At 29.4% G+C, this 18,245-nt stretch overlaps 1 protein-coding gene across 5 annotated transcripts in view; it reads right to left on the minus strand.

Moving 5' to 3' along the window:
• The window catches only part of LOC106685077 (phosphatase and tensin-like protein), a 35,184-nt gene extending 16,939 nt beyond the window's left edge, over nt 1-18,245 (minus strand). For 4 of the 5 annotated variants that reach the window (XR_001343785.3, XR_001343784.2, XM_014427563.3 and 1 more), the window contains exons 1-10: nt 18,120-18,245; nt 17,371-17,595; nt 13,647-13,776; nt 11,802-11,976; nt 9,742-9,849; nt 9,517-9,661; nt 8,521-8,681; nt 7,417-7,574; nt 6,012-6,132; nt 1,709-1,847 (exon numbers count right to left, since the gene is read on the minus strand). Coding sequence is in view for 2 of the 5 variants with exons in the window: in XM_014427563.3 (XP_014283049.1) it covers nt 1,709-1,847; nt 6,012-6,132; nt 7,417-7,574; nt 8,521-8,681; nt 9,517-9,661; nt 9,742-9,849; nt 11,802-11,976; nt 13,647-13,776; nt 17,371-17,476 (1,243 nt within the window). In the remaining 3 variants the exon portion in view is untranslated. Of the gene's footprint in view, nt 1-1,708; nt 1,848-5,539; nt 5,611-6,011; nt 6,133-7,416; nt 7,575-8,520; nt 8,682-9,516; nt 9,662-9,741; nt 9,850-11,801; nt 11,977-13,646; nt 13,777-17,370; nt 17,596-18,119 lie in introns of those variants that run through there. The other variant, XR_001343786.2, reaches the window with a different exon arrangement.

The raw sequence follows: 18,245 nt of genomic DNA on the forward strand, positions 1-18,245 counted from the left end.
TTCCAATATAGTATAATGTCCTTTTTTTATACATTTCTAGTACAAGATATTTTTTTTTTCTATTATTTTATTTTAAAATATATCAAAATGTAAAAGAAAAAAAACCTAACCACCATGCTAATATATCACAGATATAAACTTGTGAGATGTTAATTGTTGATCATAGATTCAGCATGAGGAAAAGATGGTCGGAAGTGCGATCAGTAATGATACACAATTAATCAAAACTTATTTATTTCTACTGAATTTTATGCCTGAATTTCAAACCTTCTTCAGGGCAATGTTACGGTTGAAATGGTTTGATATTAAACACTGTCGATATCTGCGTAAATGTAAATAAGGGTGATGCGTAGTGGGGGAACAGTGGAGTGTGTGGCAGTAGATCGGACAGAACAGATGGGTGCGCAGCAGGCTTGAATTTTATCAGCTCGTACTGGATAGCAAGGTCTTGTTAGGGATCATCTTCATAGTTCTTGGAAGGGTGAGATGGTGGCCAAAAAGGAAATAACTGACAACCTTGTGTTCTGGCAGGAGTACACCTATTGGAGGACTACATGGAGTTTGAACTAAAACTCTTTAAATTTTATGTTCTTCCTTTGTACATTAATGTAAGTTCAGTTAGTTAGGTTAAGTTAGGGCATTTAAGTTAAGTTAAAGTCAATCTATAAGTTTTATTTGTTTTTTAATTGATAAGATTTTTTTTTTCTTTCCGCTTTGTGTACATATATTTTTTTTTTATCAAATATTTGTTTATATAGCTCTGCTTGTTTTCAACTTCTTCATTTCCTTTTTTTTTTTTTTGTTCACTTTATATTATGTTAATTCCACAGGTGGGTAGGTATCTCCCCTATGTTTGATGTTTGTCTACTGCAGAGGTATATGCCAGTCGTCATAATTAGATAATTGTATATCCAGGGGTATATTGGAATCATTGTTTCCAGGTTTTCATTATTTCCAAGGGGAAAAAATAACTTGGTGCCTAAGGAGCAATTTATTCTTCATTGTTTTTTTTTCTTTTGAGATTATCTCTTTTATTTTAACTTACCCCCTTCTCCGCTGAGCGTGGGAAATATAAAAGATAAATATAAATTAAAATTAGTGGTTATAGCAACTCATAAAGAATTGTAAAAGTAAACTTTTATCATTATTTGTGTAAAAGATGGTTTAATTAATTTCCTAAAACATCCAGATACTGCAATAGATTCCCTTCGCTAATTAACTTATTATCTTCTTTTTTATGAGTATCCAATTAATTTTTTCAGAAGACAATGTTGATAAAATATAATTGAAAACATAATAACAAATTTCTACTTGTTTTCATGTTTAATGATTTATGTACTCTATGCAGAAACTCTGTACGAGTAGCCCTGATGAAGGTCTGAGATTCAGGCCGAAACTTTGGCACAAATAAATAAGATTTGTTGATTTATATATCACTACCTGACCATCTTCTCCTCACATCTACTTGTCATCTAATATTTTTAACAATTAAGGGAGAATAATGCATAATTTTGAAAACAGAAAGTTGTAAGAATGGCTAAAAACTAATTTTATATAATATCCTAAAGAATTAAACTTAATCAATTAAATCAATAAAAAGTAAAATTGAATTTCATAAATTCACTATGTATTTATACAAAATAAAACAAAAATAGATTTGAAAAACTAACTAAATATTCTAGTAATAAGAAATGACTGAAAGGCTTACCCGACTCCCAGCCGTCTTCATCTTCATCAGCAGTTGATGACTCAGTCGTGTCATCCGAAGACTCTGAGGGAGTTTCACGAGAAATCCCAGGTCCTCTCCTGGTCCACACAGCACCAACTCGACTCATTACCACACTTACCTATTTAGAAATAAACACATTATTTTAATGTTTCAAAGAGACATATACTATAATATCAAGGCCTTCTAAATACAGAGTAAAATATATGTAGTTAGGAGGTTTCGTATTAAAATTGCAATATACTAAAAACTCACACAACTGAGTTCAGAACAAATAGTGAAATAATAGGATAGTTTATTTTTTATTAAAAAATAAAAAAAGATAATCTAAACAATTAAAAGAACTTGTCTAATCTTTCAATCATACTTTTTGCAACATTCAAATTTCCTTAATATCTTAAGAATGATATATATAAGCAAGAATCGAGAGTTTGAATCCTTATCTAACAGGTGTCACCACTGCTGTGGTAAGAAACTCTTGTTTGAATGTGATAAATAAACACTAGGTTGAAGTTAATAAAGATCTAATGAAAGCTGTCAAGATTCAGGAACAAAATAAAATTCATAGCTTTGTTTTAATAATTTTTCATCTTATTTTAAATTTATAAAAAATATTGTTCATGTTGTTTTTATATTATAAAAATAAATCCAGTTTGAGAAGTGATGCCAGATCTAGAAACAAAATAGGTCAAGTAATTTCAATGAAAAAAAGTCAGCAGACAGAAATAGCCAAAAATTAGCTATAGCTAAAATTGCCATGGATAAGACCCTTATTCATGAATGAACCATTCATTCATAAATATCGTGTCCAGCGCAATTTCAGCTATTAGTTTCATAGCTGTCCAACTCTGTCAGCAGACGACTAATGAACACAGATTTTATTTATATAATGTTTTTATTTTATGTATCTTAGAATGTAAAACCTCACATTTTGAGGGGAGATAAAGGTCAGTTCTCTTGGATAATAGAGATGTTTAATATAGAGAAAATGTGAATCAAAAACTCAAAAATCAAGCATAACCTTTCCAGCAGCAATCAAAAATAATGTTGAACAAACCAAGCTAATAGTATAATTGTGATGCTAGCTTGATCAAGTTCCATAGCTGGCATTTTTGTACCTAATGGTATAAGAATGAACAATGAATATAACCTGCAGTATTAGTACTTCACCCAAATGTTTAAATTTTAATCATTTCAAGTGCATTTAATAACAACTCTCCAAGCAGTAAAATGTTAATGAAAACTTTACCAGAACCACAGCATTAGACAAGACACCAAATAAATAATAAACAAATTTTACTATCAATATTTAAATAGAAGTTAAATAAAACAAATAAATGAAAACTTATGAGATATTATAATCTGAATTTTGTGAATGCAAAAGTGAGAATTGTATGATAAACGCCAATAAGCAACTAAAATTCACACTTTATTAACTTAACTTTTATCAAAATAATAACTTTCATAACATTAAATTGTTTGAGGTTCATACTTAAAAAAAAAAAAAAAATGAAGATAGTTCAGAAATTAGATCTAAGTAATGATGGATAAGGATGAAATAAAGCGAAGATCTTCTGAAATAAGTATAATTTATTTTCTTAAAGAACCAAAACTAGTAAAAAAAATTAAAATTAAATAAAGATACTACTTTATCAATAACTTAGAATGGCTTAAGTTAAAGTTATTTGATTCCACTAGTTGGGCACCAATAGATTTAATACTAGTTAATGGTGAAGTTTATATAAATTAATAATTTCATTTATTGAGAAAAGCAGAGTCTACTTTTTAGCTAGCATTTCTTCCTTTAATTAATTTCAATCTAGAAAATTCCCAAAGGTTAAAAAGTATAACATACGAAATATTTATAAGTATAATACAGATATTTTAATCTATGAAAAGTCACATAGCCATATAACATAGAGGAATTTCCGAGAATCCATATTATAGTGAAAAAGTGTGCTCTAGGATTGTCACCTAATCCCAGAGTTGACCCACAACTAATATAATTGAGAAAATAAAATTTCCTGTCATGGGCAGAACCAAACCCAAACCTAGGAATTTCGAATCTAGAACCTATTAACATGAAGGGCACTAGGTAACTTTTACAATAAAATTTAATTTTCAAAATAGTTTTCACCACCAAAAATTTACCTTTTCACAAACCTAAAGTATATCGTATAAGTGTATCTTTCTAAAGTAACCCCGCCCCGTTTTTTCAACAATTTGGGCACCACCGATGTCCCAAGCCCTCAAATGGACCTCATCACATGTGAAATTCCTTCCTTTCAGCTTGTTTTTCACCAGAAGAAAAAGTGCAAAGTCGCGGGGAGCTAGTTTGGGGCTGTAAAGAGAGGGCTTTAACAGTTTTATTCCAGTCCTGACCAAATATTCTGTGCAAACCTTAAAATGAAGCGCTGGCTATTATCATGGTGAGGGAATAATGAACCCATCCTTGAGTTCAGCTGAAGTTTCTGGAGAGGTTGCACCACTTTAGGAGACATTCCACTGTATACCACTTGCCTGTGACAATCTTTTGTGTTTCTAACATCACTCACTTCACTAAAAAATACCGTCACACCACTCCTCTTCTTAACAGATTTGAATTTATGGACTGTCACTGGGGTATCCTCACATTCAAACACCCACACTTAGCTCTGAATCTTACTCATTATAGAAGGAAAACCTAATTCCATCACCTGTCATTATTAGAAGCTTTTCAATTTTGGAACTTCTTCAGCATTAAACTGTACGAGACATTATTCTCATCCTGACCTGAAGATGGTTGTGCAGAATGCAACAAACTGCTGGCGCATCAAAGCCCTAAGACTCATCTATCTAGTGGTAGGTCACTCCTCTGTCTGCCTCAAACGATTTATAAACAACATTAATGTTTTCTTCGGTCACTGATGAAGTTGAGCGACCTGATCTATGACCATTTTCTAGCTTTTTTTTTTTTTTTTATTTCAAACTACCAGTATCACCTGGATATCGTCGTACATTGTAAAAAATCCTTTCAAAGCACAGGCAGAATTTTCTGAACACTAATCCATGTGCAAAGTGATGTAAAATTACTCTGAATTCAACTTTAGACCAGGATGACATCTCTGAAACCTTTCTTTAACACAGTCAAACGACCCTAGCTCAGTGAATCACCCAGGTACTGCACAAATTTATGCATGTGCCAAACTTTCCCTCTGCTTGCGTGATCCTATCATTCAAATTACAAAGCTTGTACATAGTGCCCTATGCAACTTAATTTTTTAATTAATGTTATTATTTTATCATATGTAGGTACTTTTTTTTTCACTTTTCAGCAATGGAATACCTTCTTTTTTTTTTAAGTACAGTTTGCTCATTTCCTAACTGAGAATCAGACGTTAACTGATTGATAACTATATTAATTCTTGATTCAGCATGTATTATGACATAAAATTAGTTTAGAATCAATACAGGAAATTTCCTCTTAACAGCAGACTATGTAGATATAATGAACCTAATACACTCTAATATACCTACTTAAGGACTGACATTGAAGGCAAAATAACCATTGAAACACAAAATCCATAAAGTTTATTGAAAAGGTATTATCCCACTAAAATTTATTAACTTCAGAAATAAGCGATCCCTTGATTTGCCATAATTCATTTTTATTTTTTTAAACTTTACCCCAAGAAAATAGATCTTTCAATAATCAAGAGTGATAATCTTACAAACAAAAATATGAATTTTCAAATTTAAAAATAAAAAATTCATTCTATATATATTACCTTTAAAATATTAATACAAAAAGAAAAGAAAAAAAAAGTTAGCAACCTATAAAGTTTCTGTATCCACACAGCACCAACCAAGCAAAGAGGCCAATTATTTAGTTACCCATGCTTCACCTAGGTATAACATAAGTTGTGCTTCATTAATAACTCCATTTACTTATATATCTCCTTATAACTTAAGTTATACCATAAAGAACAATCTATTTTTAAAAATATGAAAAACTTAATATGGATAAAGTTTTAGGTTTCACAATGAATTAATATTATTAAAAACAGCAAAAATTTTATCAATAGTGGAAGATTTTTCATGGAGCCGGAATAATATGATTAGCTAAATAACTCCCAATTGTTTATTTGCTATAATGAAACAAAACAGGAAAGATATAGTAGTTTACAATCCTATTAATGAAATCATTAAAATTATGAAATTACAGAACTGTTTATTCTAACATATAGCTTGAAGAACCAGTTATACTGAGGAAGATATAAATAGACAAATAAAATGTATTGTATACCCTAAAATCAGATGGATAAACTTTATTTCCTTTGTCTTTGTGAGCATCATCCAGATCCCATTTATCAATCCTTAATATTAAAGGGAGGCCTTCAGTTTCTAAGTTCACCAACGAGTTCGCCCTAGAAAATAATTACATGAATTACTATTTGAAAATTTTTCTCTTAAAAAAAAAAAAAGATAAGAGGGAAGAGTACAGGAGTGACAGGTGGAATTCCATAAGGAAGAGGATCTGATAAGGAAGGATCTGTCAAAACCTTCAGTTTGGTGGGCCGTTGTAAATAAGTCTTAAGACTGGGAACGGCTAATTTGAGGAAGGAACAGAGGATTTGAATTTAAATTAAGGAGATCTCAGATATACGATGGATGACAGGATAAGATAACTTGGTATTGGAAGGTTGCAACAAAACACTCACAACGATAGGGAGGGTAAAACCACTTCAACTCCTCATAACAATGGGAAATGGAAGGGTACCTGGAGATACCGAAGATGAATTGTAGAAGGAAATTTATGAATCATTTTATTTTAGTTTTGCTTCAAGAACCCTGGTAATGCTCCTAAATATCATACAACAGAAGTCAAATTGAAGGAATAATAAGGAAGTAACAAAGAGTCTATGGGTTTCAAATGGAAATAGATGACGAAGGTGATTTAGTCGCTTTAAGATAAAAAAGGAAGATATTAGAGACATGTTCTTTCTTTTTAGGTATTAAATATAATTACTTTTTGTCAAAACTTGTCTTCCTGCTTTTGAACAAACACATACATACACACTGACCAATAGCTAAAAATAGATTTTTTGGACTAGAGGGTTTTTTAAAATATAGAAAAATCCATAGAAAAAATTTGATCTAATTACAATACTTTTCTTATTTAGGAGCGATAAGAAAGTAAAAAATGATTAGCCATTGAAACTGAAAGTATTTCCAACTCTTTTCTGATCTATTTAATCTCTAAGTAACCAAATTAAAATAATTGCACCTGATTAAGTTTTTTACATCATATTGAATAAAAGTCGTAAGATAATGTTTATACATGCTTTCAGAGGGCTAAGGCAGCTTTTTCTCATATTGATCAATAAGACTAGAAGCTGCCTGAGTCCTTGAATAAGATGAAAGAATAAATTAATCCTTTTTGGATGAAAAAATCTATGGGAAGGTGCTAAAGCAAGAATGACACCAATTTTATCCGAAAATAATCATTAATTAATAAATATTAAACAATATAAGCAGACTTTCTTCAGTTATGCCAAGCAATATTAAAGTTGTGGACACATTACTTCCTCCTTTTTATCCTTTACACAAATTTTTTATCCTTTTTATTTTTCGGGAGAGTAGAAACATTTTGGTCTTAATTATTACCCAATACTTTAAAAATATAACTAGGAGAAAATTCTTCCACAAACCTTGGCTTGTAGAGCTGATGAGAATTAGAAGTTCGCTGCTCTACGCAACTTAGGGAACGTTCTGGCATAACCTCATTACATTCAGAGTTACCATTTTCACCTCCTTTAAACTCTTCCCGGACAAAGAAAGTGTTAAACCAAAAATGGAACATTTTCTCCTTCATGAAAAAAAAAAAAAGAAGAAATTACATACATAGGAACTTGTTTTCGAGAGAAGTTCCTATCACTATCGTCATTGTTAAGAGTTACATTCCTTATAGAGAGTTATCAGATAATTACAAGTTCAGTAACTAAAAAAACTGCGGAATGGCTTAGTTCGTTGCTATAGGGCAGTCAGGCATAGGGAAAAATAAAAAATTGTTGCTATGACCAACAGGCAGAATGCACTAGCTGAGTAAAGATTAAGTGGGCCTATTTTATATACTAGCACTTTACTCATATTTATGAAACTATTAAAATGTTTTGAAATAATAAATTTGAAAATATTTTTCAGGATTCTTCCCGATTAAATTTAACATAAATTTCAATAAAATATAAGGGATCTAATATCGTTACTTATTAAACTGCTTTATTTGAAAATTTTATATCTTTTTTCATTCACAATATTATTTTATCATGTCTTGTATCAAGTCTCATATATCTAATAGAAAACAGAGATGATTTATGTTATTCACCAATACATATTTTATACTTTTTTTTTAAACAAATAAAACGGTATTGTATTTTTTGTGAACAAAATTATGTATAAAAACAATAATTAGTAGATAGGACAAATATGCATCACTTAGCAAAATGTTTGGCCCTCGACAAACAGTGGGTCAAATTGGGCCCACTTCATATCTACCAGCACAAATGACAAATGTTTTATAATCAAATTTTAAATAGTAAGTTTTATAATAAATTTAAAAAAAAATTTATTTGAGCATAAGGGGATCTGTTCTATAAACGGTTAAGTAAGAATAATAATAATAATTGTGAGTCCAACTACACTATATCATATCAATACACTATTATATTATCCTAATCTTAATATAATACACTATTATATTGTCCTAATCTAAGTTCAAAATAAAGAGAAATTAAGAAATAATCAATAGTAAATACCTTTCTAATCATTTTTTGCTTGCTAAAGAATTCCACTTTAATATCCCCCTGTACCGGAGGTACTTCCAATTTTATTGAAATATAAGAACCTCCTTTTTTTACTTCATACTGTTCAGACGTAAAGACTTTGTCTTTCCCTTCGGATATGACAAACATTACACCTGAAAATACAAAAAACTAAACTAATACTATAACAATTTTAAGATCACAAATCAAATGCTAAATATGATAGATACAATGCAACAAACATAAGGGAAATAATTTTAAAACAAATAACTTTTAAATTGTATTAGGTCAACTGGAAAGTTCTGTCTGTTTTTAAAATAAAATAAAAAAAAATTTCAATAAATTGTATCCATTGTTTTAATTATTTTTGAATTGTTGTTTTGTATCTATAGTCTTCATTTTATTATCTTAAATGTATAGATACTGTATATGTTATTTTTTTTTAATCAATTACAATATTCTATCATTTAATTTCTATTTATGTTAGTATAGCTATCATTGTTATCACATACTTTTGAATAATTTTTATCATTTTCTTTTATTTCACATATATGTAACCGCTTTAACATATCTACCCCCCACTCTATGTCCATCTCATATCTGCCTTTGTTCATTCAAATGCTGTCCCACCACTCTAACACAACAGGTGAGTGGTTCTGAATTGTTGTTTTATTTATTTATTATTATTATAATTTTATTTTATTTTTTCTTGACCTTTATTTATTCTCATCTTATTTCCTTAGTTTTCCGTCTCTTAGTGTGTACAATACTTGGTTTTTATTTCAAATTTAAGACAATTTCAAAGAGAAACAGTAAATAGGGAGGCAACAGAATTTCCTATGTATTGTGGGCTTCTAAATAATTTCGTGACGACTATAGTAATTTTTATTTATTTTTTATTATATAATGAGAATTTAAGAAAATTTTCTTTATACGTCAATTACAGCATAATCATTATAATTTTTTAAGATATTATAAATTAATACTTACACCCCTGGGTTCCATTAAAAAGACTAGGAAGCGGCTCGAGGCGTATTTCCCGAATCGTTAATGTAACTGGAGAATATTCTAAACCTTCTTGCACCAAACTCGCATAGTAGTTCACATACCTTCTTTGGGAAGGAATCGTAACCCCCTATGTAAAAAAAACACCATAATGAATATTATGTTATATTATAAAATAGAATTATTGAATAAAAAATATTCAATCCTCACCTTTGTATCAGTTGTTCTCATATGACCATAATAGTTTAGAGCTTCATTTGCTGTTTCGAAAAGTTTAGCATGAATCATATAACAACAAACCATAACACCCGTCCTACCCTAAGAAACAAAGAATATATTAACATATATAATTTTTTTAAATAATTAACACTCTCAAGGCGGCCACGCTTGTGTAACTATCATATTATATCTGAGTCAGCCTTAAAATAGTTATTGAGAGAATTCTAATGAATAATTCATTTAGTTATAAGTGTGGAAGTCATATTATTGACACTTGAAATTCATTAACAGCTGTATAAACAAGCAAATGAAATTTCTGGTATGAAGAAAGTTTGGACCAGCAAAGGAGTAAAATTAGTGAATAATAAGAGAGAAAAACTATAAATAACTACATTTTGAGTGAAGTTAAATTTGTCAAAAAGTAAACATTCAATCAATTAGTATACATATAAGTTTTTCTTATTATATTTTGTAATATGCAATTGATTATACTTTTAAATCATTAATAATACATTTATTTTTATTAATACTAATATTCATGAATGGGGGTTAGTTATTTTTTTATTTACATCTGTAAATCCATTACAATAAGCAAATGAACTGTACTATTCAGGCATGGCATGGGTTGACATGAGGGAGACAGCACCCAGTGGTGCACCCGCCTGACGTTCAAGTAAATTATTTGATTACACTAGGAGGTCCCTCATCAAACTTCTCTTCACCTATGCCGAGTTACGTCAGGGATATCATTTGATGCCATCTGTCATAAAAATTTATTGAAATGTCAATGTAGTGTGCTGTGAAACCGTTTGTAAGTCATATTAATGTGGTTTGTTACAGTCGGAATGCGTAGGTCTGTGTGAATGGTCTCATTCGAAACATACAGTGGTGAGTTTGTTGCCAGTCTTAAAAATTGCAATTGAAAAGTTTATATTTGAATTCTTTTTTTTTGATAATTGTTGAGGCCAAAATATAATTTCCATGATAATTTCTAGTTTATAAAAATTCTAAACTATGATTCCATTTCAGCATATTTATTGTATATTCTAAATTTTCATATGTTTTAAGGAGGAGTAAGGTGAGTATTGGGTCCATGTGGAGTTTTCAATAATGGATCTTTTAGTTTAGGAAACCCTGGAATATAAAAAAAACATTTTTTACCATACGCCTGAAAAAAAAAGGCTATTTAATTCTCAATAAAACCAAAAAATTGTTTAAATTGGACCAGTATTAACAAAGATATGGGATATTGAATTTGGTACTCATATTTTAAAAGTACATTAATGGTTTCCCATGGAAACCTGCTCACTTATGGTTTGTAAATTTTTCAAATTATTTGGACTTTAAAAATCTCCCAAAACATTCCAGATGCTCATTTGAAGGCTAATTGAATAGACAAATAGTATGAACAAAATCTTTATCAGGCCAATATTTATGAAGATACAGTAAGGAATTTCTTCATTGGTCTTAGTAACCAAAGAAGCAAGGAATGATGTTATGTAATGTAATGATGAGCGGACACACCACATTTTTATTCATATTAATATTTTACTCGTTCTGATGATTTATATTATATATTGAGCACTGCTGCCAAAATCTGTGAAGTAATAAGAGAAAAGCTTCAACATTTCAATAATAATTTATTTATTATTTTCAATTTATTTATTATTTAAATTTTCAGAAGAAAATCACCCTTTTAAAAGCTTGTTCCTTTAATACAAAAAATTAAAAAATGTTTCTGATTTCAATCATCAATCAGAGAATGATGTTCATCATTCGGACAGTCACATTATCAAAAGGTTTCTGGCATAAGGTGCAGAACCATGGACCCTTCTTCCCTCCACCAACATTTGAGAATTTAACATTTTCAAGCCAATTGGGTTGCGGGTAATGAAGATTTTAAATTGTTTTTAAAGGTAAATTCTTTTTTTGTTTTTTTAAAGTCTCTTTTATCATTTACCTTTTAAATCCCTAATTTTCAGTTTATTTGAATGCGAGTATATTGAATTTTAAATTAAATTTAAAAAAATTCAAAATAATTAAGCACTTACCTTTCCAGCTTTACAATGAACCGCAGCAACATTATTAGAATCTTGTGACAGCCAGTTATGCACATCTTCACAAAATGGTTTAATTACTTCGATTTTAGGAGGATTGTGATCATCAAAAGGATAATTAGCAACCCTTTGCTGAAATTTACTAACATCGTAAGATCGCTCGGAACACCTATCAATGAAAAAAACATTAAAATCATTCCCATATCACTTTTTATTAAAGCATTATTTATTTTAAATAAATTCATTTAACAAAACAATAGCATACATTGTCGCTATGCTTTGATAGGGACTAATTCCTAAGATAGTAACTTAGGCTGGAGTTACTTTTATTTTATTACTGGGGTTCCACCATTGATTGTGTGAAGCCAGCCTACTTGTCAAAATATAAACAGAGCTATTCATTCTGTAAAAATATGTAATTGTCTTTCAGTAAGAATTAGTTTAAAAACAACAATGCCTAAGCTATTTTCTTCAAGAGGAAAAGTTTTGCAAAGTGAATCAGTAGATAGTGCGATTGGTGAAACCAAACAAATGCTACAAAATTAACAAAAAAAAAATTGAGCCCTCACTAAAATGATTTGAACACTTCACTATTAAGATGGTTTAAACAATTAGATAAAAACATTATTCTTTTGACCAAAGTGAATTACCTAATTTATATGTAAACAAAAATAAAATTTTACATGTACATTTTGGAAAAAAAAATTACATGCCCATCTTGACATTTTCAATTAATTTTTCTTGTTTCTTTCTCGATGAACTAATGCCATCCATCAAATGGCTCCTATAGTACCTTACTGCCATGGCATCCATAGTCGGCATTTCGAGCTAGGGGCCAAGATATCCATTTTGTCCCTTCTTCAATATTCAATATAATTCAGTTTTTAGAAGTGAAAATAAGAGGAGATGAGGGAAGAAAAGGGAGAGAGAAATGAGGTCTCTAACAACATAGCAAAATTATGAACACATACCCAAGTCTTTCTTCTGTTTTTTCCTGTAAGGCCACCTAACATTACGGCACCTCACTATGAATCATACAATAAGCCCCAATTATCAAAATTATTAACAGAACTAACCCGAAATAAATGTTTCACTTCTGATAATTCCATAACCCATGTCACTTATTCAAATAGAACCTTTCATTTAGCTACTCTTAATTAAATCTTTTAAAATATAATTTTTCAATATGGTCTACTAATAATTAATTATACTAATAATCAATGAACCAGCTCACATAATCAAAAAGATTTGGTGTCTGGCAGGAAAAATATTATTTAACGCCCTCTGGGAATCAATTTTTTAAAAATTGTAATAGCAATTGTATTTGTACTAATTTTTCTACCTTTTTTTATAAAATATAACAAAGAGAGGTGTAAATTAGAAACATTGAACTTGGAAACTATGAAACTATTTATTGGACTCAAAATAGAATGTAATACAAAAAAAAGTTCAAAACATTCAAAATCATCTTAATGAGAAGGATGAAACGGGTGTGCTGCAAGCAACCAATTTAGTAATCCTCGGCTTTTTTTTCATCAGCAGTAATATTGTTGACCGTGATAACTTGTAATTATTCATCGCCCCCCAAATGCACCTGTGGCCATCACCACCCCCCTGGATCGCTGTAGCACCCACTTTGAGCATCATTGAATTATACCAACATATTGGCTATAGTGAACACTGTTTATAACATACAAAATTTGATGACTCACAGAAGTTTCTAATTACCAATTTGTACTGATATTACAATGACAAAATTCTATAACAATATTAATATCAGACAAACAATAAAAAAGTTTTTTAGACATTCAACAAAATCAAAGATATAAACGTACTTACAGATTATAAATTTTATAATGGTCCTTATGCTTAGCTTCAAGGAACTTAACGACATCATCAATATGATTCCTATAAACACCTTCCAGCTTCTCAGCAGGGAACCCCATGGCAATAAGATTGTTCCTTATATCTGAAAATTTACAATAACTTATTTTAAATGTATGATAAGAATTATGAATAATTAATTAACATTACGATCCAATTACTTACAGTGAATTCATAAATAAATAATTCTTCAATGAATTACTTTAACTTAATTCAACAGATCAAATTAAAATTCAATCAGATAATAATAAGAAAAAGAAGAATTTTGAACTTCACTAAACCTTCAGCGGAAGCTAACAATGTTTGAGAATGCGCATTGTCATGGCATAGAAACCAATCCAATCGGTGAATTTGATCCTTTAATTAACAGAGCACTCCAACATAAAACTGACCTGTGACAGTATGTCCGTATATCCACAACTATGTGGATCATTCTTTTTAAAGTGAATTCAGAAAAAAAAGTTTTAAATATAGTTGCTGAAGTTGTGGCCAAGATCAACATTTCAAAACTTATGCAGCCATTCTATAGCCCTTCCTAGCTCCCAGCGACTTCATTTTGTATCACTGAATTAAGAAAGACCTATAGGGAAGTGATTCGACAAGATTCAAGCAGCTGCATCAACGGGTCCCATAAAAGCCTGACACATAAAGACTTCCACCAAGGAGCCTATGAACATTGGAAAAAACACTGGCAGCGATGGACTGACGCCCGAGAATCATATATTGAAGACTTTAAGTCTGCTATACAAAAATATTTAATCAAGTTTTGGTCCTGATCATTTCTTTTACTCAAAAACTTTATTAAACAACTTCTGCCCATTGAAAAAATTAAAATATTTTTCCTGGTTAGAGTTATTGACACCCTAAATTATGTTTTAATTATAATACAAAATTGAAGGTGTGATTATTTTAATAAAAGTGCTTCACGTATTAGAAAAAAAAGATGTATAAAAAATATCGGACAGAAAATTTATTTTCTAATTTTCTATTTTCCAGGTATACTGTCTATTTTTAGAAAAATATACCTAAGGACAAATTATTTTATTTTCTTGTATAAAGTACAAATATTTTGTTGTTACAACTTAAACGGTATAAATGCTACCCCCGTTATTTTAATTTTTCTTATTGCTTTAAATCTGGCAATGAACATTTAACAATCCTATCTTTGCAGACAATGCCAGCCACAAAAGTTAGACTATGCCAGCCACATCATATACATAAGACTTGTGAAGAAGTAAAGAAAAAGTAATTATGTACAATCATATTGATTTTAAAGAGAACTGTTTACTGCTAAAGCAAGAGATTTGGACTGGTACAATTATATATTACCTTAAGGTAAGCCAACCCAGAATGATGACGAGGGCATCCACCACTAGTAGAGAATTGTAAAAAAAATATCAAGTGAATGAAATAAATTAATTTCAGCCTTTTAATTAAGAAGTACCTAGGTTAGGTCTGTTATTTTAAATTATAAAATGCCTGTTTTTTTTCTCTTTTTAGTTTTATTTAATATTTCTATTAATATTTTTCGAATCCTTATAATAATATAAACAAAATATTTGTCACAGACTTGAAAATACATATTTTTACATAAAGGGCATTATCAATCAATTTGCTAATTTAATTTTTAATCGAATTAATTTCATTAAAAGTTCTTAAACTAATTACATGAAAGAATTCAAGTTTTGTTTTTCATAAAGAAATATGAGAAAAAGAAACAAAAGTAATAATATAAAAACATACTTTCATTGATGAAATAATTATATTGTTTATATTTATATTCAACAGTATTGTAATCATACAAATAATTGTATATTTTTATTCAGTGAGATATACTGTTCATCTTTCATAGATATAAAGGTCATTAAAACCTCAATTTTGACACTTGGTAAGGACTAAATTTATGTACCTCACATTTTTTTCATCTTGCATAGACGTTGAAAAATTGAATAGAAAAAGTTAAAAAAATAAAAATAATAAATTCTCTATCTTAAAAATAGTAACTGTAGTTTAATTTTCCAATTTCCTTACAGTTGAAATTTAGAAAACTACACTAAAGGAGATATATTATCTCCAAGGATTTCCAACCCGAGGTGATAATTATTTTAAGAAGAAATAGAGGTATCATTTTAAACAGTTGATTTGTTTTTTTAATTGTGCATAAGTTCCTGGAACAAGTTTATATATGAGAAATTTAATAGTGGTCGTATTATCCTGCCACGATCTTCTGCAAGTCATAAAGTGAATAAATACTCCCACTGTGGTTATTAAAGTGTTAATGCCACAGCATTTACAAATTATTATGAAGAAGGTGGTCAGGGTTGTGGCCAAAAAAACAAAAACAGAAATAGTTGTTAATTATTTTTGTTTCTCTTGTAACAGTAATCTTGACTATCTTCTCCATAATTGGAAACTATACAGTCAACTATTTATACATATATTTAATACAAAATAATTCATATTTTTATACGTAAATCCTTTCTTGGTTTGGGTTATCTAAACAACTCAGAAGGTATAACAAACTTTAGTTTTATTGCTTAAGTGGGATTCAAAACTTAGATTTTAGGAGAACAATCAACAAACATTACCAGATGCATATGAACCAAGGCTTACACTATCAATAAACTACCAGGCTAATCAATTGAAACTTTAATTTAAACAATGGTTACCAGTTTTAAATGTTGGGGTTAATTACAAGCTTTCTACCAATAATATTTATAAGCTACCAATAAAATTTTGAAATTTTTCCAATTTAGAACTAAATATTTTATCACTAATTATCAGTATTAATAGAACACTTTTTTAAAAACCAAATTATCAACCATTAATACTACATACTACATCTATTAAAACATATAAAAACAAACTTAATAGGAAGAAAGCATAGTTAAGTAGAACTACAAGAAATCGAACCACTAAAACAACAATACAGACACAAATGGAATAAATTAAATATAATATTCTCACTATTATTTATAATGTGAAAAGAAACTTTTCAAAATCTAGAAGAAACAAGAGTATAGTTGCATACTAAGCAAATAAGGAGATTCACAAAACCCTAATATATATAAACAAAAATTGAAGGCGCTCTGACTATCTGAATGAACTAAATTTACAACCATTTTAACTAGTTGAATTCAGTGGTATCCCTAAAAGCAAAAATCAATACATGTTTATGAACTTTTTGTATTCACCATAAAAATGAAATGTATCATTAAATCAAAGTGAGAAATATGCCATCAAATATATATTTTTAACTAAATCCTTTTTAACAGTGGGAACAAGAAAAAAATATATGAGGAAACAGAATCAAATACTGCGTCATTTACATAAAAAAAAATTAATAATAAAAACCTGAAATTCCATAAAAAAGGGGGAGTTTTTGAAACATAACAAAAACAAACAGAAATTACAAAAAACAAAACACACTGACCGCGAATTGCACAAGTGAAGGTAAAAGAAAAATGAATTATTGATTGCTTTAAAAATGTGGATTATCTTAAAAAATAAAAATTTGAACAGAAGATAATGACGAAAATATGATAACACCATACAAAATAACAATTTTGTTAATCAGAGAATATTCACCATTAGCTCTTGATATCATCACCATCATGATTAAAATAATAGGAATAAATTAACAACTTACTCAGTACAGTTTAAGTATTGAATCACTTACACGTCAAGTCCAAATTGAATCCATCTTTTGTGTAACGTTTTCTTCTTTTGCTGACAAGGCCTTTTATAGGGTTTGTTACTTTCATATTTGATATAGTGCTGGCCATTTCTTGTAAACCTATATTGAATAACACCAGCTGAGCAAAGCCAAAGGTCTTCCAAAATCTTTCTGTTGAACATGGAGCAATGTTATTTTCCCCCGATTAGCGAGGTGGAGAGCTAGCCGCTATAAAAAAAGAAATAGATGGAATAAGGACCACAAAAAGCTAATATAACCTACAGATAAAGCTAAAAACAAACTGTCATTACTTTGACAATTAAGAATTACTTAGATATGTAAGAACCATTTACCAATGTTTAATATAATCAAATCTTTACTACACATAAATACTTTGTGTAATCAGAAATCTTGTTTATTCTCAATCATTAAAAATTGAAAAAAGGTTCCAAAAAAGTTACTGGTTTAAGTAATGCCGAAATACGTTTCTTAATCATCGGTTCATCTAGTATCAACCATTACAGTGCTACCTTCCGATCTTTCAAATCATTGATCAATTACAGAAATAAAAGAAATGAGGTGCAGATTAATTTAAACATGAAAACCGCCTTAAATTGATGTATATTCATTTAAAAAAGAATAATTTCAGTAGAAGATAAAACATTAAAAACATTGTGGAAACATCAGTACAAGATAATGGAGTCCATTTAATTTCAACAAGCTTTTATGCATAAACATACAAATTAACTTACTGAAATTTCATTAATATAGTCATTTTTGTGCATGTTCTCGAATCAATCATATAAGCATCTCCTTTGTCCGTAATATTAGCTTTAATCGGCCATATTGAACAATATCGATCACTGATTACATGATTG

This window comes from Halyomorpha halys, unplaced genomic scaffold (genome assembly GCF_000696795.3).
Source record: "Halyomorpha halys isolate HHAL.00 unplaced genomic scaffold, Hhal_1.1 Scaffold655.1, whole genome shotgun sequence".
Taxonomy (NCBI): Eukaryota; Metazoa; Arthropoda; class Insecta; order Hemiptera; family Pentatomidae; genus Halyomorpha; species Halyomorpha halys.